Here is a 25,797-nt window from a genome sequence, read left to right on the forward strand (position 1 = left end):
TGTTTGTCCGCTGCCTCCGTACGGACCATCTGTTGCCATGAATGTTACAAGAATGTTAGAAAATAAATCCAGGTCACGGTTTTAGTTTCAAAACAAAAAACAAAGCTCTCCAGACACGGCGCGAGTTCCTCAGAAGTTTTGGTACCACTTCTAAATTGGCGGTTGCTATGGCTGCGAGTTCATGCGAGGCTGGCATAGAGGGAAGTGACGAGTTGGGCTGTTGTTGGGACACGTGACGGGAGCTGCGCTGATCTGTTTTCGGTTCGAGCTCAGCGGATGGATGGAAAGTGGACCACAACAGTCTGATATCAGGCGGATGTCGTTTCGCGTGGAGAATGGTAACGCTGACATGTTGTCGTAGTCACAATATACCGAGACTGTCCGTCGTCGGTACTCGTACCTGAGCCGTGGCTACCTGCGCTACACTGGGGTGTTGGGATGTTTGGGAGGTCGTCGTCACCAACAGACGCGTAATAACACGGTGACGAGAAGGTTGGTGGGTTGAGTTTGTCATCTAGCTAGCAGCAGTGCTGAGTTAGTACAGCTCCGTCCTGAGGTGCCAGCGATACACGAGCGGAGACACCGAAATGCATCACGACTCAACTGTCGTTAAGGTGGCGGAATTTGAGACGAGCAGTAAGAGTAGCCAGCTTGCTAGTTAAATAACTAGGTATTTGGATTGGTTGCTCGCTAGCAAGCAGATTGACAACTTCATTACCTAACTGCAACGGCTATCAGCTGTCTTTGTGTTCGTCCGTTGGACAATACAGTGCGACTCGATGGAAGCGTACAGTAGCGTGCTAACAAAGCAATGCTTTGTTGTTGGATAGGGAGCAGTTGGCACCAACACGCAGGCTTCACAGCTGATCTTATTGCTTAGCTATTACAGCAGTCTCAGTCACAGAGGGTTTGGATTTCCAGACACCGTTGTGTTACTGTCAAGGCTGCGTGTGATACAAAAAATAGAGAGAAGACTGTGAAGACCCTGCAGGAGACCCTGAAGGCAACCTGATGACACTGGACAACATGAAGCCCGAGCGAGGTATGTGGGACACCAGAAACACAGACACTGATCAGGATTTCAGGGGTGGTCAATGTGTGGGCAAACTGTGCATTTCCGGCTTTAGTAGACTGACTGCACCCATTCCTCTGAGACAAGAATCAGGCCAGAAAATTATGTAACAGCTGGTCAGTCTGGTCACTGGTTATGTGAATTAACAAAGCCTGACCCCGGTAAATGAGGACGCTAGTACACAAGGCATTTTCTGTCAGAGTTTTTATTGTTAACACAAATGTCAGCTGGTTCTTTTCCTCATTCTGGCATCAACACATAACCTGCAAGCTGCTCTCATGTCACATACTGTTCCTCTTTCCAGTAGCTGTTGTTTTGACAGTCTCTTGAACAGAGCTGCTGCAAAATGTTCTTGACACCCACCCTGTTGTGGCAATAAGGCTCCTGCCGTATGCTCTGCAACCTGTTTACAGCTTGCTGTGTCTGCAGCAAGAGGTAAAACGGGGACACAGGGGACATCCTTGTTTGTTTTTGTGTGATTATGCTAATTTTATGATTGCATTCATTTGTGAAGGGTATATCTGCCCTAACACAGTTGACAGTAGGATTTCAATAGGCTTCTTGATTGTGTAAGCTAAATGATTAACCTGGTGCTTTCTGTGTGCGTGGTTATTTGTGATCCAGGGTTTTAGTGACTCGATCTATTGTCAACAACAAAATAACGCCATACTTGGGAGCACTGTTTTCAGTCATGATGAGATTAGCTGTGCTCAATCAGGGGCAGTCTGTGTTTACATATGTTATGAAACATCAGTCAGGCTGCTGACTGGTCTGAGTGGGATCTTCCTGGAGCACAGTATGCTGATAATGGGACACCACAACAGACAGTAAACATGTGCCCTATATGGGCATAGGTTTTTAACCCTAGCCTTGCTTGTACGATCCTTTATATAGAAGCACTGACCTGGACATCTGTGGGCTGTGACTGAACAGGGTAAAGGGCACACTGATTGACACAGTACAGTGAAATTATAGCCTAATAATACAACGCAAAAAAACAATGCTGTTGCTGTTGAAATAATCTGCTGTACATATAAGCTGCTTGTGTATCCTGCCTTGTATGAGCCAAAAGATTGAGAACTGTTGGCCTAAGACACATTACTACAGTAAGTCTGTTCTTCATCCTTCATGGATTATTACTGTGTCAGGTCGGCTCGCTCACTGTCATGTTCTAATTATTAAAGCCCGTGCCAGCAGGAGCTGCTCCACAGCAGTAGCTCCCTGTTTGATTGGCAGACACTGTGGTGCTATTGTTATTTGGAACATACTGTTCCTGTGGTGGAGATACCACATTGCTTATGAGGCCAGTCGCCTTCTTTTTCTTGCTTCAGTTCTTTCCCTTGTCTCAAAGAAAGGGACTGCAGTGGTGAGAGGAGCTGTTTGCTCAGTAGCTTGGAACACAGCAAGGTTGGGCTGGGCACAGAGCAGCCTGGTTCATGTCTCTGATGCTGTGCTTAGGCATCCTAGGAAAGCCTAGCAAGACTCAGTCTTAGGGGACAGAACATGTTCAGGCATGTTCATGTAACACATTTGTGTGTGACAGGAAAGGTGTTTGCTTTTAGTTGTTGTCAGTTGGGATGTATATGTCTAATTAATAAAGCCGTCTAGGCCTTCAGTCTAGGTCTTCGAAAACTTAATTTCATGGGCATCATAGAGTTTAGCTTTCCAAAATGAAGAGTTTTCTTCCAAGTTTATATAGAATCTCTTAAAGGAGAATTTTGGGAACTGTGCTTTTGTAATAAAGGGAGTAAAGGAGCACTTATGTTCTGCTCAGAGGCCTAACCAAAGTCATCTGACCCCCTTGTTTTCCTGCGAGTTGAGCTATGAGTCAGGACGGCATGTGTGTGTGAGTGCATGCGGGTGTGAGGAGAGAGTGAGTATGCAACAGATTGGTCTTGGCCCTAATAAGCACTGTACCGTTGAGCCATGTGGCTCAACTGACAGCTTTTACAGGTCCCATAAAGCGCAGCTATGGAAAACTCAGACCTGTTTACACCAGTTGGGGGAAACATGGCTTTTGGTTTCAAACTGTTTTAGCTGAAATGTGGTTAAGCTGGGTTTTATTTGTATCCATAAAGACATCATTTTATTTTTGTGTGTCATTTCCACATGTAGAAGAGCACAATCACTTTGGAATTGTTTACATCATAATAATGAGGCTGCTTTTTCTCATTTGTGGTCCTCTGTACAACCAGATCATTAAGGACACATTACAAATAAATTAAAACTTCCCTCAAATGTTGATTTGCAACCATACAGAGAAATGTGAGTGCAATTGCCATACATTCCTCTTTTATAGCCTTAACCACAGCTCCCATTCTCCACCCCATCAGACACACTTTAAACATACACTGAGGTGATCTCAGTGCTAGTCATATTGGAAACACTCATTCAGCTGGCAAGGCATGCTATGGTCCTGCTTTCTGCACTGTTATTTGATGTGTTTGCATGGCAGTGCTTCCTGTTTGAAGCTATTAGTCCTTGAAGGAGCAGTTCAACACAAGTCCACCACCCCCCCCCCCCAACTTACACCACTGCCTGCCTTCTGCAATGCATTCAGCCAGATTAAATCTGCCCTGAGATGTCCCAGACACTTGCCAGAGGATCAGAGTATACACTCTCACTGACGAAAGACCCAGATAACACAGAGCAACACACACCGTTGTCCCATATAGCACCTGTTTTTGTCATGTGCTGTCTTTGTGTCCTCCTCAGCAGTGATTTACCCACATAGCAGAAGGCTGCCACAACAGTTGCTCTCTTCTGTTGTGCTCCTCTCTTACAGCTGGAGTCCGTCTGTATAGTTTTGTTTTTCTTTTTTCTAGGTTGACTAATTTCTTTACCAAGTTTCTGTTTTCACAGAACTACAGCACAATTATTGTTGGTTGACAAGACTAAATGTTTGTTATTCTCAAAATTATCCTATAAAATGAAAATGGAGCGCAACAGACCATACATAGAATCAAGCATTCATTTTGGTTTGTATTTGCAATATATCTTAAACAGTTTATACTGTTTGCAATGTGCAATGGATATTAATTTTTTATTTATCAACTAGCATAAGTCAGCAAAAATGCTTTTTAATATTGTCCCTTCAATACAACACATAGCTATTTGCTGACCTAGCTCCACTAAACACAGATATTAAGAGTCTCCATTGTACAGCTAGATTCAGTGCTGCCATTTGCAGTGAATACTAATACCCACCAGGCTTTCAGCTTTGAGTTACTACCCTCACCCCCAGAGTAATCAGCCTAAATCAATGCTGTTGTGACAGGTTTGACTGTAAGTAGCCTAGCTTAGCTGCTGCATGTGGCTGGGCACCCAGTCTTCCCAGTCAAGTAATACAATTACATAATGCTGAAACATTTCATTTAGCATAGCCGTGCTTTATGTGGACACTTGGTGTGAATGTGGTGTTACCCTATAGAGAACATATATGTGTATAAAAGCCTTAATGTTTGAGGTCACTAAAGTCATACCATAGTAAGCTGTATCCACATGCACACATGAAGACAGGTGCACACACAGCTACTATAAAGGGCAAAAATATACCGTCCGGACTTGGTGCTGGGCTGGTTGAAGCTGTAAGTAGCAGCATGGGTCGTATTTCAGCTGCCAGGGTTTCACTAAGCCAGCCAGTGATGTCATTGCATGTGTGTTCGTCACATCCTCCCGCCCCTGTGGCTCCATCTAACCAACCAGCAGCCAGCTCTGCAGGAACAGGAAGAGCCATCTGGGCCTGGTGATATTTTCTTGGTGGGGGTGATGTTGTGATCATTTCTGTATCTCTTTGTTTCTGTGCCTTTTGAAAGCTGCATGATTGTTTTTCTCTTGTTGTGCATGTTCAGCATGTCCCCTAGCTTCACGTTTGCTTTCCACAGGGTTAAAAATGTAAATGAAGGTCGTAACTTTAAACAGAGCCTATTCGATTAATGCAAAACAGACTAACAAGTTTGACTTCAGTATGCAAACTAATTCTGATAGTGCTCTATAGTGCATCCTTCCTTCAACCAGTTTTAATCCCTGATGTGACATAACAAGATTGGTGTTAAGCTGTAAGTTCTGTGAAGCTGCCACAGATCACTCAGGCACTCATGTTTGCCACAAATGTTTCATTATCACTTTGTCATGCTTCCACTATGTTGTCACTGTGACAACATCTCAACACCTCTTACATTAAGTGATCCATGATTAATGCAGTTCTGCAAGATCTATAAACGGAGAAGACTTCTTGGTACTTTAGTTCTTGATGTCCTCACTCCACTGATTTTCTTTTACTTATTCTATCTTCATCCTCTCGTTTTTTCTCTTCTCCTGAGTCACATCAAATACACTTCAGCTACTGTAACACCTCAGCACTTAACACCCCACCTCCACTACCTGCTGATATCTAGAGAAAAAGCATATTGACTGAAATAGAGCTTGCCTGACTTGCTATCTAAAACATAAGAATGAAGCAGGAACAGTACGGCCTTACAGATTTATTAATATATTTGCCTTGTTATTAATCAATAAACATTAACAGTTAAAATACTAGAGACTGCAGGTGGTGCCTACTAAATCCATTCATGCTTTAAGGTATTGCTGATGCATATCCCTGTAGTCTAATTAAAGTTTAGATTGGATTCTGATTTGCTAAATAATCTCTTATATGAGTTTCAGTGATGGAGTGATACGTACACACACATGCTCACGTGCCTAGTTTGTGTGAGCAGAGAGCACCTCAGGGGCTCTTAGGAAGCTGTAAAGCACATTGTTTATTAACAGTAATGTGAGGCTAAGTTAATTTGAGACTCATCCCAACTATCCCCTTTCCTTTTTCCATTGTCTCATCTCTTTCACAGCAACCGTCAGTCTCAGATTTGAGTCAGGCGATCACCCCTAGCATTTCTTTCAGTCAGTCTGTCCTGAACAATTAGCAAGTTAATGTTTCTTTTACTCAGCTGATTTACTCATGACTTTGTCATGTTTTGTTTTGTGGTAAATATGCTTTAAGTGAATTATGCTAATTTCATTGGTCAAGTAGACGTAATTTAGGTGTCTTCCAGATACCAGATAATTCATCACAGGTCTGTGAAGCATTAGGTGAAGTGCTTCCATACATCCCAACCAACTTTTCAACCAGAAAAGTCAATCTGCCTTTCCACAGTTGACACACTATTCACTTCTCACTGTGCCTTTGGAGCCACACTGCTCAGGTTTCTGATTTTGGACTCCCCTTTCTAAAAATTGGCATCAGCAGCAGAGGATAGGTTAAAGGCCTGTATGTCCATGTTGGACAGGGTGGCTCTGATTACAGAGACTGGCTGGGTTGCCCTAGTGCCCTAGTGTTCTATAGTCACCAGCAGTCGGCTTTTAAAATGTAAAATCTTGCGGTGGGTTACAGAGGAAAATGGGTAGAACTTCTTAAATGACCATTATTAGAATTTTTACTCTCTTATGGAAATATTTTGGGCTTGTTTTCAATGCGCATGATGTTATATCAGAATGTACCTTTGCTGTGTATGGTATTTATTCAAATTGAAAATTCATGAATTAGAAGTTGTGCTTGAAGCTTTGTAGTTCTTTGTAGTTCCCTTTGCCCACCTTGTCCATTATTGCTGTGGTCACTCCACTACAGTCCATGTTGCATAACAGGTATTAGTTAGACAATGAGTTTGCAAAGGACCACTCTTGCCTAAATAACAGGGGGCTTTGGGGCCCTGGCTACAACACATACAAATAAGGTCAATAAGGGCACTACAGAGGACATGCCAAACCTCTGAAGATAATGTTACTGGGCTGTCAGGAAGGATGACGAGGGATTTAAAGAGAGGGATGTAATGGATTGTTAATTCTGTAATATACACTCTGTCCTTGTTAGCTTCAGTACATCTACCTCACTATTTTTGTTTAAACATCTTAATGAGATGTGGCTCCTGTTTACAACACATGTGTTTTTAGCTTCCATCGGCTGGACGTTTACTATGTGCTGCATTTAAACCAGGTGTAACAAAGCTTGCTAGGTTTTTAGCCCCTGAGATACTCATTTGAATAATTACAGTTTTAAGGACCTTACCCAAGGACTGCAGTTGCTATGGTTTGTTTGTGAACACGACAAAATTAAATCCCAGTTTCTCGTTAGCTTTGTGCAGAAATATTCAGGAATTTTCCTTGTGCAGTTTCACCACAAAGATGTGTGGTGAAGTTAGACTTGTAGATGAGGACATTGCAAGTCTTTGAAAAGGTTTAATCTTGTACTTTTTCTATCAGTGCTTCTCTGAGTCCACTCACACCTCATGATGACAACTTTTTCCCCCCAGAAGCTCAGTGTGTGTTTACCATGTGACTTCAGTGTGTGAGCTCCTCAGCCGCTAAACAACAGCTCTGTTTATGACTGACAATAATGGGTGTGAGAAAAGGGGCAAGATGGTGTGTCAGTCTAGGTCGAGTGTGTGTTTGTTTGCTGCCAGTGGGAGAATAATAGCAGCTGAGTCCACAAAACAGAACAAGGGTTCTTCTCAGCTGGAACTGTACTTACTCTCCTTAGCCAATCAGGGCTTGTTGCTATGCATGCTGTGAATCTTCCCTTTTGTATTGCAGAATAGGAGAAAGACAGACACATGTCCATAGTTCTGAAATAACATGTTAGATTATAAACAGTTAAGAAAAGTTTTGACTAATATACCGAAACACACCCTGTGAAAGGAGGAGTTGACAAGGTTCAAAGTTTACTGGCAAGATGTACTGGCAGCCAACATAATAGTGAAATTTGGGATCATGGTGACCCAGTCTGTTAACAATTTAACAATGTAATTTGTAAATAGGACCTGTATCAGCTCTCGTTTGCCAGTGATCCTTACCGTTGGTTAAACTCTTCTAGCAAAAACATGTCAGTTTCTTGGCAGACTTCTCAACCACCAGTTGTTTTTTTATTCTTCTAACACAACACAGACAAACACAGGAAAGGTGAACTGGCAGTGATGTGTGATTCATGTTGTAAAATTCTATGGAAGCACAGCTGACCCTGTTACTTCAATTAAGGTTCAGCAGAAGTTTTACCATAGAGATTGTGAACAAAAGCTTTGTCTGTACAGGGATTCTAGATGCCAGTGACATAAACACTCAAGACACACGGAGGATAACATGCACACCTACACAAAGCAACCATGATCACATAAACAGCTTAACAGGCACAACAGAGAGTCTCAGTGTACAATGCAAGGGCATGCATAGAGTCAGAGCACCACAGACATGCTGTAAACAGGACCAGTGATTATCTTTAGACACATTCTTGTCATGCTGAAGCTCACTGTTACACACAAAGATGCATTTTGGGGCACCTCGTTCCTACACAGATACAGACTTCAATCACCGTGACGGGAATGTTTAGCACAATGATTCTGTTGCCTTGGTAACACTTGTCCTTTTTTGTATCCTACTTCCTTCCCTGGTCCGCAGTAATCGTTGATCACTGCTCTCTTCCAGTCTCAGGTCAGTCAGCCAGGGAAAAAAATGGCAGAGGCCATGTATCTGGTTTCCTTTGCCATAATACACCATTTAGTTGGAACTTTATAAGAAAAGCTGCTGTTATATATTGCTACAGCACTGCTCAGTTAATTGTGGCAAACTGCAGTCTGTGCTTTCACAGGAAATTTGGCAAGATGAAACATCTCATGCACTCTGCGGCATTTTATAAGAGCATGCTTTGGTTTGCTGTTTAAGTAACTATTGATCCAATATAGCATACAAGTCTTTTTTGGACCATCTGCCCATTATCTGTAATTCATTGTTTTACCTATCTGTTTGTCTATATGTTTGTAAAATGGGAAGTGGAGGAAAGTGAATGTTTGATGGCATAACATGACATCTGACAAGAAAAGCAGACATCCCTTTAGAAACTTCAGTTTGGTTTGTTGTCAAAAATAGTTGCAGATGCGGTTTTTCATTTACCATTATGGCGCCTTGACAACAGCAGTTTTTTTAAATTCAGTAACCTCATGAGGTTGTAGCTACTGTGTCAGACAGTGAAGGAACTCAATAAACTTGTGTAAGATGTGGGAATCTGTAGGTGTTGCATGTCATGATTTCAGTTCCATGTGCTAAAAGAGAAACAAGAAAACAGTTTGTTTGGACATAGTTCGTATGACTAATCCCTGTGTGGATTGTATTTGGCACAGAAATACTGACCACAGACCATTTATAAATGTATTATTATAATAATTATTGTATGTAAAGTGTAGTAAATACAACATAGTTAAACAATGTTACATAAGTAAATCTGGCGAGCATTGTGTACCAGATTGTGTTACAGGAGAATATGTGTTCAGAAATAGATCATATGCACCCATCTCCTCTGAAGCATCATATTAACAGAGTATGAGGAAAACTTTAAGTAAGCAGCTATAACCCTTTGAATATATAGGAGGAGGAGATACAGATAGTTCAGTTGCCCTGCACACAGCTGGTCTCCAAATATAGCAGACCACACTGCAGAACTGGCCATAAAAAAGAACAGACAGCATTGCAAACAATTCCCATAGTGGTAGAAATGCAGTCACCAGAGGTGCTGACATTTCAAATCTGCTACCTGCTTTGCTACTGGTGCATCTTAGAAACTAGATGTTTTTTTTTCAAAGTCTTTGGGGATAGCCATGCAGGGGGCATCAGGCAGCTTGCAAAAGCCTAGCCATGTAATGGATTTAGGGGTTCCCTTTTCACATAAGCTGCCTGTGCTGTTCTTTAGGAGGAGACTACTGCTTTAAGAGGTACTTATAAATCATAAAATTAACTTCTCATATGAGTTATTACTGTATTAAAGCAGCAGAGAATTACATATACTGTATGTCAGCATTTTTAGGTTCTGGCTGTTGGAAATGTTCTCACTGTCTTGCAGTATCGATAATTATTCCTATCATTCCACAGTGTATGACTTCAGGCACTTGTCTTTTAATAGAAGGTTCTGGCAGACATCATCACAAAGCCATGTAGTAGTTGATTGTGGGAACCAACACCTAGACATCAGAGAAAGAGAGAGAAAAAACAAAACAAAATGAGAGCTACCAAGTTGTGTCTATATTTATTTCATGGGGGCTGCAGTAAGGAGATTTAGCATGGAAGAACCGTCAGTGTAATCTCCCATTCTGTCTCTGTATAAGTGAAACGATGTGTGCGTATGCGTGCATGAGGGCTGTGTGATTATTGATGAAAAGAGATTTTTAGTTGATTCAGTCCTGAGTGTGTGATTTTGCTCTAGTAATAAAACATTGCTTTTTCTTCTCTGTGTTACTGAAGGAGAATTTGACAAGAATTATAGGGCCCTGTTACAGGATGTTATACGATGCACTAGCTGTGCATCATGGCGTATTTTGTGCTGCCCTCGCATTTTGTTTGGATTGATGTTGCAACTATGGCAAAATACTGCTTGTAGTTTGTATACTGTTCTTTCAGTGCAACACCATTAAGCATAGTCGAAGCTATACATAATGTACTGTATATAAAGGAACTAGAATATATACACAGCATCACAACTGTGGTGTCATGGAGGGTCTCTGTGTGTCTATACATTCATATTTGCATGTCCTTTGTCAATGATTCAAGGTCAAGGCATTACACCATCGCATTTTAATCTATTTTTCTTAAAATGTTTGAAGCAGGACAACTGGACTTGTCAAGCTTCCTTGAACATGAGTTGCCTTACTTTAAACTCTTGAATAAGAATGACCTGGAGGAGTGAGAATTTTCATCAACATATATTTCATGTATTTAGCTCTCAGAGTGAAATATGCACAGGACAAACTATTTCCTTTGAAGGACGTCTGTTTCTATACCTGATCAAAACGAGGACTTTGCACTTGGAAAGGTTGAATCTTTTTCCATTTGGTTCCATTCAGGGGGAGCTAGATATCATTGTGTGTTAAGCTGACACATCTCAGCGAGCCCAGAAGACTGCTGCCACTGCTGCACTGAGGCTGCCTGGAAATTGCCTTAATGCCTAACCTCCCAGCAGGCTGGTTATCTAGAGTCTGCAGGTCCCAAAACAATCAAACGTCTTATATCAAATTAGGACCTCAAAAGATGTTAAACAATGAGACCAAGTGAGCATTTCAAGCCCTTAAATTAAAAAAAGCATCGTCTTTTGCTCCCTTTGGTGCCTTCATTTTTTAAATGTCACCAGTTCTACAAAGCATTGTTGTTGTAGTTTTATTATTTATTCATCTTTAGACAATTGATTCAGCCCCTCTAGAACACTTAAGGCTTTTGTGCCATTCTCTAGGGAACTGCATTGGACAGAGATTCTTCCACAGCCAACTTTAACTGGGGTAAAGCTTCCAGCCATTTATAAAATTAATTTTCCGTACACTTACTTTCATACTAAGATTAAATATAAATATTTCATGGGTGAGAGAATGTTATCCCTCGGTTTTTGATCTGTCTCTTAACATCTGATATATTATTTGTTATGTAAATGTTGAATCTTGTTTTTTTTTTACATGAGACATTGATGATTTAAAATACTTTTTGTAAAATATAGTATGTTGCCCTCAAAATGTGCTAGGCCACGCTCCTTCCTGTGGGTGTGTTTTAATGTTCAGAGAGCACATTTTTTGAAGGAACTCTGTTGATGCATGTTACCTAATTAGTTTTCTTTCTTTCTTTTTTTTCATTTTGCAATGTTTCAAACACTTGTGTGAAATTTGCTTGACAGACTGTTGGCTGGAAACATTGTTAAAATGACCTTCTGTCTGCATTGGAACTAACCATGCATGCTTCCTATCTGCCCTTTAGACCACTTTTCTGTCTCTTGCAGTATCTGTGCAAACGTATCATCTCTCTCTCTCTCTCTCTCTCTGTCTCTTTTGTTGCTGCCTTGCAGTATGTTATCTCTTGTTTTATGTTGCATCTTGTAGCCAAGCTAAATAATCAGGAATGTCTTTCCTATTGGTCATCTGCCATTGCTTTAAGTCTCTATCTCCAGTTTGCTAATTGATTGAACAGTTGTATCAAGTTTGATTTGAATTTTGTTTTCTTTAACACTAGAGAGTGTTTTAAATTAAATTAAAACTTTGTTCTTTTGTTTATAGACAATCCAAATATTCAGTTAATTGAGAAAAAAATGCTAAAGTAAATTATTGAAAACAATGATCCACAGCACAGATTTCATCTAGAGGGCTGCACTGGTTGAAATAGGTTGGCAGCGGTGGCCATATGGATACTTAGACTGCATTCAAATTAGCTGTGAGTGTGCGTATGTGCAGAGAGCAGAGCATCTTTTGTCATAGACAGAGTGCCAACCACACAGCGACTGTGTGACCACAGTGCTCAGATTAATGGGTCATCTTATCTGAGTGTGTGTGTGTGTGTTTCCTACTTTATGCCTCTCTCCCTCTGTTTTCCCATCTGTTTCTCAGATAAAATGGCAACACTGTTGGGTACAAAATATAAAAACTGATCATGTATTTGAATAAGTGTCATGATCATAAGAAGACAAGTATACAGGAATGTGGAATCTAGTTTTATTGGAGATACATCACACACACAGGCCATACAAAACATTTTGCAGAGGCACTGACATGTTTGACTCGTTTTGTAGGTGATGATGAATCATGCCAAAGTATGTGTCAGTGTGTACTCCAGGGTGTTTACTCTGAGTATTCCGTTAGCTACCGATGATGACCCTTCTGCTCTTGTCCTGGAGGCCTTTTCCATCCCACATGACTCTATACAGATCTGTTGGCCTGAGGACTCTGACACAGCTGAGGTGTATTTGTGTGTGCGCGTGCATTGAGCCAACCAATCTGTAGGCGGACCTCCAGCTGCAGTTGGTGGCAGGCAGTCACAGGTCTAATAATAAGATGGCCATGTCTTAATCTGACCTGTTACATAATTCACATCACACATTATCAGGAGATGGAGGAGAGGTCACACATGCATGGAAGTGGAACAGAGACAAAACAGTTTTTTTATTGCGTGTCTTTTGGGTTGTGACCGTTAGTGAGGTTTGACATGTATCAGCAAACCTTCTTATTTAAAGGCTCTGCCTCCTTAAATAGTTTTCTGTTTGCATTTCTCAAGCAGTGGTAGTAGTTGCCATGGCACTTCTCTGTGTGCCAGTAGACCAGAAGAGTTTTGGTGAAAAAAACACCAAATGAATGAAGTGAAACCATTCAAAGAGATTCCAAAAACAGTTTGAAGAGAGTAGGATAAACATTAATCTAATTTTTCAAGAAATAAGCAACTATTGTTCTACCAGAAACAGAGAATAAGGAAGGGAAAGAAAAGGCAGGACTGGATTGCTGGCCGAGCTAGTAGGCTTAAGGATTGGTGAATGGTACTGACTGTTACATAAATTCCAAATAATATTAACTACCGGTACTTGTCAAAAGATTGTGAACCCTTTTTGAGAATGTTCTATATTTCACCATAAATCTGACCCAAAACATCAGCTGATTTTTACATTTCCTGAATGTAGAAAAAGAACACCGAATCAAACAAAAAAGATATTTTCACTTTGTCATTTATTTTTTAAGGAGAATGAATAAATATTGGATATATCTGAGAAATAAAAAGAATTATTTGGTTTAAATGAGAAGCCCAGTACTGGGGGAAATAATGTATAGGTAAAGTATAGGAACCTGTCCTGTCTGTTATAAGGTGGGTCTGTTTTGCTGCATCTTAGCCAGGACAATTTGGCATGATTGATAGAAAAATGGATTCTGAATAATACCATTAAATTCTGAATATCTTCCTGTGGTCTAAAGATGAATAAATATCTTCCTCTGGTCTGAACCTTAAGGTGGAGAGGGTCATGCAGCAAGACAACAATCCCAACCAGCCAAGTTGTTTTACAAAAAAATGGCTAAAGAACAAAATTAAAGTTCTAACCTCTTTATGCAGAAATATAGAAAATTGTAAAGGTTTTACTAACTTTTGAGCAGCACCGTAGCACCGGGCTATAGTGTCAAATTATTTGTTTTGAACATTTTAAGTTGTTTTCAAAAAGACAACTGTTAACAGCTTTTGTGCATACATCTTTGTGTTTTTCTCTTTGTTCTGCATCTTGATCACCTCCCATCTTCCATCTAAGCTGAGTCTTTGTGTTAACGTGTGTAGGCTACATAGGAATGTTCTATTTAGGCACAATGTCCTAATGAATGACAGCTCTCATCTAAGCATACTGAGACTGGGCCCCTTAACCAAAGCCTCCATCACTAGTCCTTTGTCTTGTCCCATGTATGTGTGTGTTTGTGTTTCTATGAATGTTCTCTATGGATTTGGATGTGTGTGTGTGGTGCTGTTTTGTGTCATGGTGTCTCATGTGTTTTTGATGGGTGCTTAAGGGTTCTATGTATATGTTGTCATACCTTTCCTAGAAAGCAGCAAACTGACACCCACTGTGCATACATGAATCGGGGCTCTGTCTGTGTGCTTGTGTGAAGCAGGGCAGTGTTTAGCACACCACTTCTCTGAGGCTGTTTATCTTTGGTACCTTGCTTCCTTTGTCTACTGCTCCTGGGCTCTGCCACAGAACATCACCTTAAGTTCACATCCCAATACCAGAAACTGAAGCCATTACAAACTGGGAGTATTAAACTCTGCAAATCAGCCTGTCAGAGCCCCGTATTTCTAGTTAGGAAAAGCCAGCCCTCATCTCAAGGTGATGGACTGTGACCTTGAACCTCGACCTTTGTCATATATTTCTCTGTGGCTCCTGTTTTCTGCTCTCCTTTCCTCCCTCACTGTTGGTCCCCCTGTCCTTTTGTTCAAGCCTTTCCGATTCTAGCCCATAAAGAAAAGAGATTGTCCCTGAATATAGCCTCCCTCTTCATCTCTTTCACCCTGTGCTTATTCAGCCTACAGCTGGCTAGCAGACCCCCTCCTCCCACCCCTCCCTCCTCTTGTTTTGTGTTGGACTGCGCCTCTCTCCACGTGCAGCAGCAGCTTAAAGGCACGTAGGAGGAGTTCCCCGAGAGGAATGTGCGTGACTGGCTGGCTGTGATATGTACACGCACACACGCGCACACACACACACAGCAGCAGCAGCTTGTAGCTCACACTTCTGCAGAGCCAGCTGAGAGGGACTCTGTTCTAGCCAATACTGCTTTTGTGGGAGGAGGGTATGGTGTTTTCATTTGGACACCTATCCTTATGAGGACCTGACAAAATAAGATAAATCTCCCAAAGTTTGATTTGAGTTTTGTTTGACTCTGGTTTCAATATTTTTAAAAATGCGAGGTGACACACAGGCAGCTTCTGTTCGTCACCGTGCTGCAAAGAAAGAAAGCTGTGATTCTCTGTGCTGCTTGTGTATCAGCTGACCTCCTGTGGGCTTCTGGGAGTTTTCTCTGGAGGAGTGCAAGAGTGTTAAGACAGGCTCTTCAACTGTCTACTAAAAATATCCCTCTTGAAGGCTAAGCTGCAATTATAACACATAAAGGACATTTGTGTTAATTGTGCTGTGGCATAAGACAACCTATGAGTCAATTGAAAAACACCTCACTGACTGTCATCTTATTCAAAACAGCCAGCATGTTGGTTCTTTTAATAATAATATAAGTATCAGGATAATCATGTGAATAGTAATATACACCAGAGTGGCTTAGCAGAGCTTAAATGTAAACGTGACGACCAGCTTATTATTCCTTGTCAGGTGTCTTTGTGTTTGTAATAATTTTAACACAGTCAGAGGTGAATCGTCCAGTCCAAACCTATGAGAGGTTTATTCAGCTTTGTCGTGCCAGCCCCACCTACACAAAACTGGTGGAGCACGGAGTGGTGCCATGTACACTCTGTTATTATTACTTCCTTATATGCAGTTGAGTTATTGTTTGTAAATTCCAATGAGCATAAATCATTTTGCCCTCAGTGCTGCTTATGTTTGTGTGTGTGTGTGTATTGTATAAGAGAAGGGAGTAGCCCGTGTGTGGCTTCACCCCTCTCAGCTGACATGAGAGGTCTAAATATATTCCTTTGAAGCAGCCAAACTGGAAAAGTTGTCTCATCCACCGCCTCTCTTCACGCCCCTTCTCTAAACAAGCCTCCCAGCCAAAGTTAGGCCACTTAGACATAGACTAAACAATGATGTTCATGCAGTACAGGTGGCTCTCTGTTGTTACTGAGGCATTTTTTATGTTTGCCTTAGCACCAGAAACTAAATAGGCTAATTAATTGTTGAACTGCTACTTTTCTTTACTAGTTTAATTGTGGTTTTAAGAGGCACATGCTGACAACTGATGTTTGTTCCTATGTCTTGTCTAGATGCAACAGAGGAGTTTTTTGAATATGATGCAGAGGAGTTCCTGGTGTTCCTGACCTTACTCATCACAGAGGGAAGGACACCAGAATATTCTGTGAAGGGCAGGACTGAGGGGCTGCACTGTCCACCAGCCCAGTCAGCCATGCCTCCTCTTCACAAGCATGAATGCAGCGATAAACTGCCCCAGGTTAGCACACCTGCTCTTATATCAATGTACTTAACCTGTAACTGTGAATGGAAGGCCCAGTTACTATACAATAACAAATAGGATGCACACTGGGCACATTTGATTTATTTTACAATAACCATTTTATTGGTTCATTTTAATAAACCAATGCACCTGGAATATTTTCAACTCTATGAATTTATTGCTGTGTTACAACATTTCTGAATTTTGCAGTGTATAGTCAGTATTTCCCTTTCACAGCAACCTAACTGTTTTGAGTTTTTTTCAAAATTGGATTGTAACCTGAATAAAATCACAGATGATCCCCTCCCCTCACAATATTGCTAACAAACGCTAACTCCCTGTATTTGTGTCCAGTGCCGGCAAGCAAGACGAACACGCTCTCAGGTCATACTCCTTTGGAAGAACAGCATCCCCATCATGATCGAGGTCATGCTCCTGCCTGACTGTTGCTATGGTGATGAGTGCCCCCCAAGTGACCCTATTAGTGACCCGGTCATCAAACAAGATGCTTTGCTGCTGGAGAGATGGACCTTGCAACCAGTTCCAAGACAGTAAGACAGACATACATGCACACACACACACGTGTTTGTTTTCAAACATATGAGTGTGGGGAGTAATTAGTGATTGTTAAGGAGAGAGTCCCAAGAATATACAGTATCTGGGTCACACACTGAGTAAAACAGATCACTTACCTAAAGTACCTATTTAGCAGCCACCATAATGCACATAGGTGAACATGGGCCACTGGCTTTGTGCACATTGGGTGAGACCAGGTGTGTGAACAAGATGCTACGGTCTGTTCAAAAACAATGACCTGGTGATTAAGTTGGTTTTTAGAAGTTGAGAGAGTTCAATCTAAATGTCATGCTAAATGTCTTTTGATAGATGCATAACTATGTAACCATACATTTTTAAGAATATCGAATTATAAAATCTAGGTAAAAGGCTTGTACTCAGTGGGTTAATTAGTTTGACAAATTGGCCCACTTTCTGACTCACATGTGTAGAAGCAGGGAACACATAGTGTTTAAAAAAGACACATTCCTTAACCGTCATTTCATTAACCTGACATACTGGCACACTTCCACCTCTTTTCACTGTGGTTTTAATAGAAGTGGGGATCGTTTCATTGAAGAGAAGACTCTGCTGTTGGCTGTTCGCTCCTATGTCTTCTTCTCTCAGCTCAGCGCCTGGCTTAGTGCCTCCCATGGCATTGTCCCCAGAAACATCCTGTACAGGTAAGACATAGCCCTCAGTTAAGACTTTCACACTGGTCAGCTGAAGCCTTTTCATTTAGGCCTTTGTCAGCCTGGAGTATTAAAGCTATAATAAACTAGCTAAATAGTATTTTCAACAAACAGCCCTGTCAATTTGTAGATCATTTTAGTTGGTCCTGTTTGTTGAATCTCTCTGTCTCTGTCTAACAGGATCAGTGCTGCTGATGAGGACTTAGTGTGGCAGTTTTCCCAGCCACCTTCAGAGCACATTTTCCCTGTCCCTAATGTATCCCAGAGTGTTGCACTGCAGGTTCGTGTCCAGTCGCTCCCACGACAGCCCACCTATCCCACCTTGGCCTGCAGCATCCATACTGGCCTTCCTCCACTGTACAGCAAGACTCCCAGCCTCAACCCAAACCACACCAGCCATGGTGGCCCGCCCACCCTCAAAAAGAACCAGGATCCCAGTAAAGACAACCTCCATAACTCTAACATGTACAGCAAGAGCTCAAACTCCATGTCAGGCCTTCTTCTGAATGGCCTACCCGTACCTAATCTCCCCATCAACAACATCCCCATTAACAGCGTTCCTCACACTGCTGTGCCACATCCCTACAGCAAAAAGGAGCCAGGTGAAAACCACACGTACCAGAATGGGGACCTTCCACAGGTCAACATACCCCCACGTCAGGGTTCACCACTGTTCCACAGGCCCTCTCACTCTCCCAAACCATCCCGTTCTCACTCTCCCTCCCCTATTCCCACAAGTATTGCAGGGAAGTGGTTATACTCGGCCCTCAATGGTTCACCTGACCCTACACAAGTAGAGGACTGTGGATCTGGTACCAACAGTAATGAGAAGACAAAGGGTCCGATCGCTGAACCTCTGAGAGCTTTTAAGAATTTTTCCTTGGCTGAGCCACCCCGCTGCCCCTCCCCGAGGTCTACTACAGCTGAGACAAATCCCTTGATCGGCTCCCTGCTCCAAGAGAGACAGGAAGTGATCGCCCGCATTGCACAACGGCTCAACTTCTGTGACCCAACAGCACCACCACTCCCTCCTGGCCTTTTTGCTTCTGACAACCCTCCAAAAGCCATGTGGGGCAGTAACCATGACGACATAACTGCCAGTAAGACCAAAGAGCCTGAGGTACCACCCTATGAGTCTGTGGGACGTGTGTGGCCTACCCCATTCAACACACCAGTGAATGACACGTCCTTCACCAAACGGGAGAGCTCATCCCCTAAACCTGCAGCCTGCAGGAAGCTGAAAATGACTGAGACAAGAGAAAGAGAGGAGGAGAGGAATGGAGAGAAGGAGCAAGACAGAGTGAAGGAAATGGAGAGAGAAAGAGACAGCTCGCTCATTGCCCAGGCTGTGCAGGATATTACTAGACTCATCCAAGAGAGACTGTCTGTCCCCTCTCTGTCCCCCAGGCACAGCAGAAGTGGCAGCCCTCTGCATCACACGCACACAACAACAGTCACACACACGGTTCGTACATATTCACACCCCACACACATGCCACACGCCTCACACACTGCCACCAATGGTTACGCCAATGGCCACATACCCAGCCATGAACCTCATACAGGCAGCATGCACACTGCTGCCACACACACCCCCTTTTGCACAGACAAGCCCCGAGTCGATCCGGGCAGTGAATGCCATTCTCCCTGGGCCCAAAATGGTGCTCACTTTACACTTGAAGAACCCTCAATCAGAGGCCAAGCCCAGGCCGGTCAGTGTTTACGAACTCCCTCACAGGAAAAGCTCAGAGTCAGGACACCCAGCAGCCATGAAACCCCCCATGCCTCCCCTGTCTTTGAGAACAGCCTAAGGAATGCTCAGATATTTAGCGACGATTTATGCCCAGCTACGAACTGTAACAGAAGCCACGACAACAGCAAACCTCAGCCTCAGCCCCAGTCCCAGATGCAGAACTGTGCACCAGCCCAGGCCTCTGCCCTCCAGGATGAGAACCAGGCACCTTCAAAATGTGGATGCACAAGTACATCCACTCAAGACATGACTGCAACTCCTACTGTCCTTGTAAGAGAGTCATGCTTTAATGAGTATTTATTTTATCTATGTACTTTTATTTGGCAGCCCATGTAGTCATCAATAAGTGCTCCAGATTTCTTTATTCTTTAGTTAGTAAATTTATACCATGTTCACAGCTATTCAATATGCATTACCAAGAGATGGCAACTAGTACCTAACCTTGTCTTATTTTTACCATGCAGTAGTAACAATAATAATGACCTTTCCATGTAACTCAATAAGAAAGACCAATGAGCATTATTTACCAAAATGACAAGCTATTCCTTTAATGTCACAAATAAGAGACCAGGTAAACCCTAAAGTAAATACTTGAGGGGAATTATTTGATAAATATAGTTACTGTTCAGTTGCAAGCTGTTCCAATCTCTGGCTCTCTCCATCTCTGTGCTGCAGCGATCGCATAGCCCCTCCCCGCTGCGTCCCTGCAACAGCTGGAAGAAACAGAATCGTCACTCATTAGACTCCACTGCAACCAAGGCCTTTCACCCCTGCACTGGCTTGCCTCTGCGCTCTAGCCCTGTAAGAAACTCGCCGTCACACACACACACACTTCCTACACAGTGAAACTCACTGTCATTCTCACCTTCTAATTTGAACGGTAGATGAGGTGACACTTAATGAGCAGTCATTGTCTGTGTTCAGGCAGTTGTGTTTGTCATAACAGCACACCCACTACCCTGTATTTCAAGTCATTTGAAGCATTACTCACTGTGCTTCACCACAGAAAGAGCTGAAAATGCATTAAGAGACTTTAAAGTACCTGGCAGCTGTGCTTTGTTGCTGTTGGGCTACTGAGTAGTTATCCAGAGTTAATGTACACACAGATACACACACACAGTAGTAAGGTAAAGGCTTGTGATTCATCTGTGCCTCATCAGCCACATTAAGATTTATCATCACAATTTCCTGTCTTCTGATCATTTCTACTCACACAGAATCATATCAAAGTGTTCACCCTGTGATTGTATAACAGACAGACAGAGCAGTTACGCATCTGCCCATTGTACAAAAGTGAGGTCAAAACATCTTACTTACAGGTCCTGTCACGTTGAAATCTAATGCCATCTTGGAATCAAAGTTGTGAGGCAAAGCTGCATCATGGTTGTTGTGTCTAAACACACATCTGGGCTGAGTCAGCAGCTTGGCTGCTCTGTTGGCTAGTGGCCATAGCATAGCCTTTTTAGCCAACAACTAATAAATGAGAACATAACAAAAAGTAAAACACTTGATAAGCATGATAAACAATACCTAGCAATCCATAGACCATCTCTGGGAAAATGTATTTGCAGAGTAATTTTAGTTTTTAGATGAGTCCCATCCACTAACATAGATCCAGATGTTTTTGGTCTCACTATTGGGGAGCTGTTATGGCGTCAGTCTCTGGTACACACACTAATAAGTGTCTCACTGTCACACTAACATATTATAATGCACAAACTCTACGGTCATATTTTGTAGTTTGAATGTAGATTAAATGCATTGTTTCAATATAGCATTATAAGTGACATTTATTGTATCTGTTTAAGTGTCTCTCTGTCATCTCTCTCAAAATATTCAGTCTAAAACTTCTAGAAACCCGTGTGAATGTTTGACTAGTGACTCAAACCTGACATACTATCACAGCTGCTCTGTGTTAATCATGTCCTGCTGCAGGTTCCTCAGAGGAAAAATCAAACAGGTTACTTTGACCTGGACATCTCTCTGGCTGGCTGTAAGGGTTTGCCTTGGGCCTCTGGGAAAAGGTACACATTTTCTCATCTGTACTGTTCTGTAGTTACACACCTCTATCTATGTTTGTCTGTAGGGTGATTAGTGGTATAGTAGTAGATTAATACAGTGCTCTTGATAGTCTTCTGGGTTATCCTTCATTATAACCTTCATTATAAAGCCTTTAATTTAGTGAAGATGATTACTACAGTTTACTACATTCAAACTCTTTGAAGTAATGTCTTTGGAGTGCTGTCTGTGTGTAAAGAAATGAGACCAGTAATAGTAAGGTCAGGCACATTCTGCTGATTTTCCTCATCACGGTGCCACCTGCTGAGGCTCGGCTGTACTGTGACTGTACCCAGAATCACACACATTCAGCTTTAAAATGGCAGACAGAACTGGCTTCGTATACAGAGAGATTTCTGGCTCTGCCCACATGCAGCAAATGTGGGTGTAAGTTCAGTGCTGCTTTTTAAAGCAGATGTTTTGAAGAGATTGTCATTGTAGATTCAAAGTTCATCTTAGCCACTGGACAAGTTAAAAAATTATATTTTTATTTAGTCAAAATATTTCTTTGGTTTGGACTCAAGATTTTTTTGTTGTTGCCAGTAGACACAAAGTATTACTGGTGTTTTTCCAGTGAATTGAGATGACTGATACTGGTTTTCTTTAAATACAAACAAGTCAGTCCAAAGACGTACAAGTCTATTCAGACATACCAGGAATGTTTGTCATGAATGAACTGTACGTGATGCACTGAAAACATGTTGGTCAAGCCTATGTATTTTAACCCTTTAGGGTGTGTCCAAAGAGAGAGGAGTACACAGATGAGTTGCTGTTCAGTGCCAGTGCTCCTCCTGCCAGCCTCAGCCTGCTAGGAAACTTTGAGGTATAACACACAATCACACCCACAATTATCTTAAGTCTGTATTTTTGATAATATACACCGCTCTAAATATCTATTCAATTCAATTGAATTCAATTTTATTTATACAGCACACTTTACAATCAGAAGTTGTCTCAAAGCGCTTCACAGAAACCCAGAGTGTGAGACCCGTAAGAGCACTGTGGCAAGGAAAAACTCCCTTTAAGAGGAAAAAACCTTGAGCAGGACCCGTCTCTTAAGGAAGAACCTTCCTGCTGCCATTCGGCCGGGTAAAGGAGGAGAAGAAGAGGGAGACAGGACAGAGAGGATGAAGGAGAGAGAGAGAGACTATAACTATACCTACCAGCCCTGCACACTATGTTTAAGGCTAACTATACGCCTTACTAAACAGAAAAGTTTTAAGTCTAGTCTTAAAGGTGGAGGCAGTGTCTGCCTCTCGGACCCAGATTGGTAACTGGTTCCATAGTAGCGGTGCCTGGTAGCTAAAAGCTTGTCCTCCCGTTCTACTTTTATGATTCCTAGGAACTACAAGTAAACCTGCACTCAGAGATCTGAGTGTCCTATTAGGAATATACAGTACTATCAGGTCCTGCAGATATAATGGAGCACATCCATGAAGAGCCTTGTAGGTAAGAAGAAGGATCTTGAAGTGTATTCTTGAGCCCACTGGGAACCAGTGCAGAGACCTTAGAACAGGACAGATATTATCCCTTTGGCTGCTTCATGTCAGAACTCTAGCTGCTGCGTTCTGGATCAGCTGCAGACTGTTGATGGAGTAATGTGGACATCCAGACAATGAGTTGCAGTAGTCCAGTCTTGAAGTGACAAAAGCATGGATGAGCTTTTCAGCATCACTCTGAGAGAGGATGGATCTTAGCAATATTACGCAGGTGAAAGAAAGCGGTCTTAGAGACCTGTTTAATATGAGAGACAAACAACAAGGTACCATTCACACACAAGTTGTATTTGTGACCATACCTCATCATAGGCACTGAGAAATCCTGACAAATTGAACTTTCTTCTGTTAGGAGTGTGTCCTGAACTACCGCTTGGAGCCTTTAGGGACAGTGGAGGGATTCACAGCAGAGGTGGGAGCCAGCGGATCCTTCTGTCCCAGTCACTTGACCTTACCTGTGGATGTGTCATTCTACAGTGTCTCTGATGACAATGCTCCCTCACCATATATGGTGAGATTACTTTTTTCAGTTAATAAAATTCCAATTAAATTCTAGATAACATTTGCTGCTTCTAGAGAGAAAAACATCTTCTTTACATTAGGTGTGTGAGGTCCTGTGTTTTACTTTAGTCTTCCTGTGAGTGACATGACCATCTGTTTTTCACAGGGTGTGATTAACCTGGAGTCCCTGGGGAAAAGGGGCTACCGTGTACCTCCATCAGGAACCATTCAAGTGGTGAGCATCTTTCAGGGCTGTAGCAATGTTGTTGTCTTGAATATTATTTATGGTCAAATATCTGCATCACAGAGCACATATTGCTGAGAACCAAGAGCAGATTACAGCAAATAACAAAATGAAATGGGGACTCCTAGTGGTTGTAGAGGAAAATTCATCATGTAACATTAATTTCTGTGATAATAATAATCAATCAATCAATAATTTGATTAACTTCTGGATATTTGGAACAAAAGGTGCCTTGTTTATTTTATGTGTTTTTCACAGCCTGTGGGTTTAGTTTAGTTTATATAAAGTGAGGGGCAGAAAGAATTCTGTGTAAACCTGTCGATACTATTTGTTTAACCCTCTCAGACCTTATTCAACCCAAACAAGACGGTTGTCAAGATGTTTGTTGTGATGTACGATTTACGAGCCATGCCAGCCGGACACCAGACCTTCCTACGCCAGAGGACCTTCTCTGTTCCCGTCCGCCGTGATACAAATCAGACCAGCAAGAAACCCCTCACCCTGGGCCAGGGTCGCACTTTGCGCTACCTCGTTCATCTGAGGTGAGATGGCTATTATGTGTGTCTCCACAATAAAAGTGCAATATATATATATATATATATATATATATATATAGTTGGGATGGTGTGCCACCTCTTACACTGATCCTTTCTTTCCACCAGGTTCCAGAGCTCTAAGTCTGGAAAGATCTACCTCCATAGGGACATCCGTCTGCTGTTTTCCAGGAAGTCCATGGAGGTGGACAGCGGTGCTGCTTATGAGCTCCAGTCTTTTACAGAGTCCCCAATTGACCCACCATTTTCTTCCCGCTGCTGAGGTCTCACTCGCTCTCTCCTCCATCTGGCGGGCCACTACTGAAGCTTCAGTCACACCTTGATGCCAGCGACAAACTCTAATTCAGCCGGTTATAGCCCATGGCTAGTAAACAGATGAGGACCACAGAGAACAAGCCTCTCCTGACTAGTGTCCAGAAAATGATGTTTCTTCCCTTCTGTCACTCAAAACAAAGTGGAGCTTGGCAGGTTGGAGGCAGGAGTTCAGCGGTTACAGTTTTGGGTGTATTTGCAAGCTTGTACTCCTGGTCAAGATGTTCTTTGCAGATTTGATAGGTATTTTTTTTTCTTGCTGTTGTGTGTATCCCCTCCAGCGTCTAGCAGGAGAGTAGAGACCGGTGATTGTTGACAGAAGCAGTTAGACACAGGCTATTCTACTCTATTGATTCAAATCAAAATGTTAATTGGATCTCTGAAGTGTTAAATTGTGAATTATTTCTTTCTATTTAAATCTGATACAGAGCCCTGTAAACAATTCATGAAGAAGACTCAACCGAACGTGAACTCAGTTGTGACCTGTTGATATCTGAGTTTGCAGCCAATGGGGGTGGGGGTGGAAGAGGAAATGGGTGGCACAAAACATAACATGGACCACTAAAGACGTCGAAGAAGCAATCAAGACAGATTCACCTGATAGCATCACTGCAAAACATCATAAGTGCACTGTGCATTTTCTTTCTCATGACTGGAAATGAAAATAGTCATATTCTAATACTTTTGTACTGTTACAAAACCACTTTATTGGAAGTGTTGCAATAGAAGAGTAACCTTAGTTTAGTGTTTACACATTCACTTTTAGTTTACTTACCATCAGTTTATTTAATATTTAAATTAATATTTTCAGTTACTACTTGTGACGTCTGTCATGCTAAGATGATGTAGTGCAAACTGTATATCATAGTATGTATTTTTGACATTAATATTCAAATCTGAAAAAATATATCTATATATCTTCTAAAGCAATCTTGAAAACAACTGCGTCCTTGTGTTTCATTTTTCCACCTTCTTTCATGCTCTGCCTCTGCATCTAAATGTTTTTCAATGAAATGTCTTCGTCACATTCACTGGCAATTATATTTTTATATTGAAAATTGCAAACAAGGAAAATACAATTTCCGCACTCTTCACATGTGACGGGAGGGATTTGTGGTGCTGTCACGCCTGC

The 25,797-nt window shown here is 42.0% G+C and overlaps 1 protein-coding gene across 1 annotated transcript; it reads left to right on the forward strand.

Moving 5' to 3' along the window:
* Positions 1 to 25,607, forward strand: atosa (atos homolog A). Its single transcript, XM_028401834.1, has 12 exons — positions 1 to 1,042; positions 16,313 to 16,497; positions 16,855 to 17,051; positions 17,613 to 17,738; positions 17,928 to 19,770; positions 20,176 to 20,301; positions 21,436 to 21,524; positions 22,291 to 22,381; positions 23,407 to 23,565; positions 23,722 to 23,790; positions 24,145 to 24,341; positions 24,462 to 25,607. The coding sequence occupies exons 1-12, from the start codon at positions 1,012 to 1,014 to the stop codon at positions 24,613 to 24,615; spliced, it is 3,267 nt and encodes a 1,088-aa protein (XP_028257635.1). The 5' UTR covers positions 1 to 1,011; the 3' UTR covers positions 24,616 to 25,607.
* Positions 25,608 to 25,797: the final 190 nt, after the last annotated feature.

This window comes from Parambassis ranga, chromosome 3 (assembly GCF_900634625.1).
Source record: "Parambassis ranga chromosome 3, fParRan2.1, whole genome shotgun sequence".
NCBI classification, from domain to species: domain Eukaryota; kingdom Metazoa; phylum Chordata; class Actinopteri; family Ambassidae; genus Parambassis; species Parambassis ranga.

What these genes read in the sequence shown, in the direction of transcription:
- atosa (XM_028401834.1), top strand. Translation starts at nt 1,012, where the DNA reads ATGACACTGGACAACATGAAGCCCGAGCGAG. An exon ending in TTGCAACCAGTTCCAAGACA is followed by an intron (nt 17,052 to 17,612) that starts GTAAGACAGACA and finishes TGGTTTTAATAG; the next exon opens with AAGTGGGGATCGTTTCATTG. An exon ending in CATCAGGAACCATTCAAGTG is followed by an intron (nt 23,791 to 24,144) that starts GTGAGCATCTTT and finishes TAACCCTCTCAG; the next exon opens with ACCTTATTCAACCCAAACAA.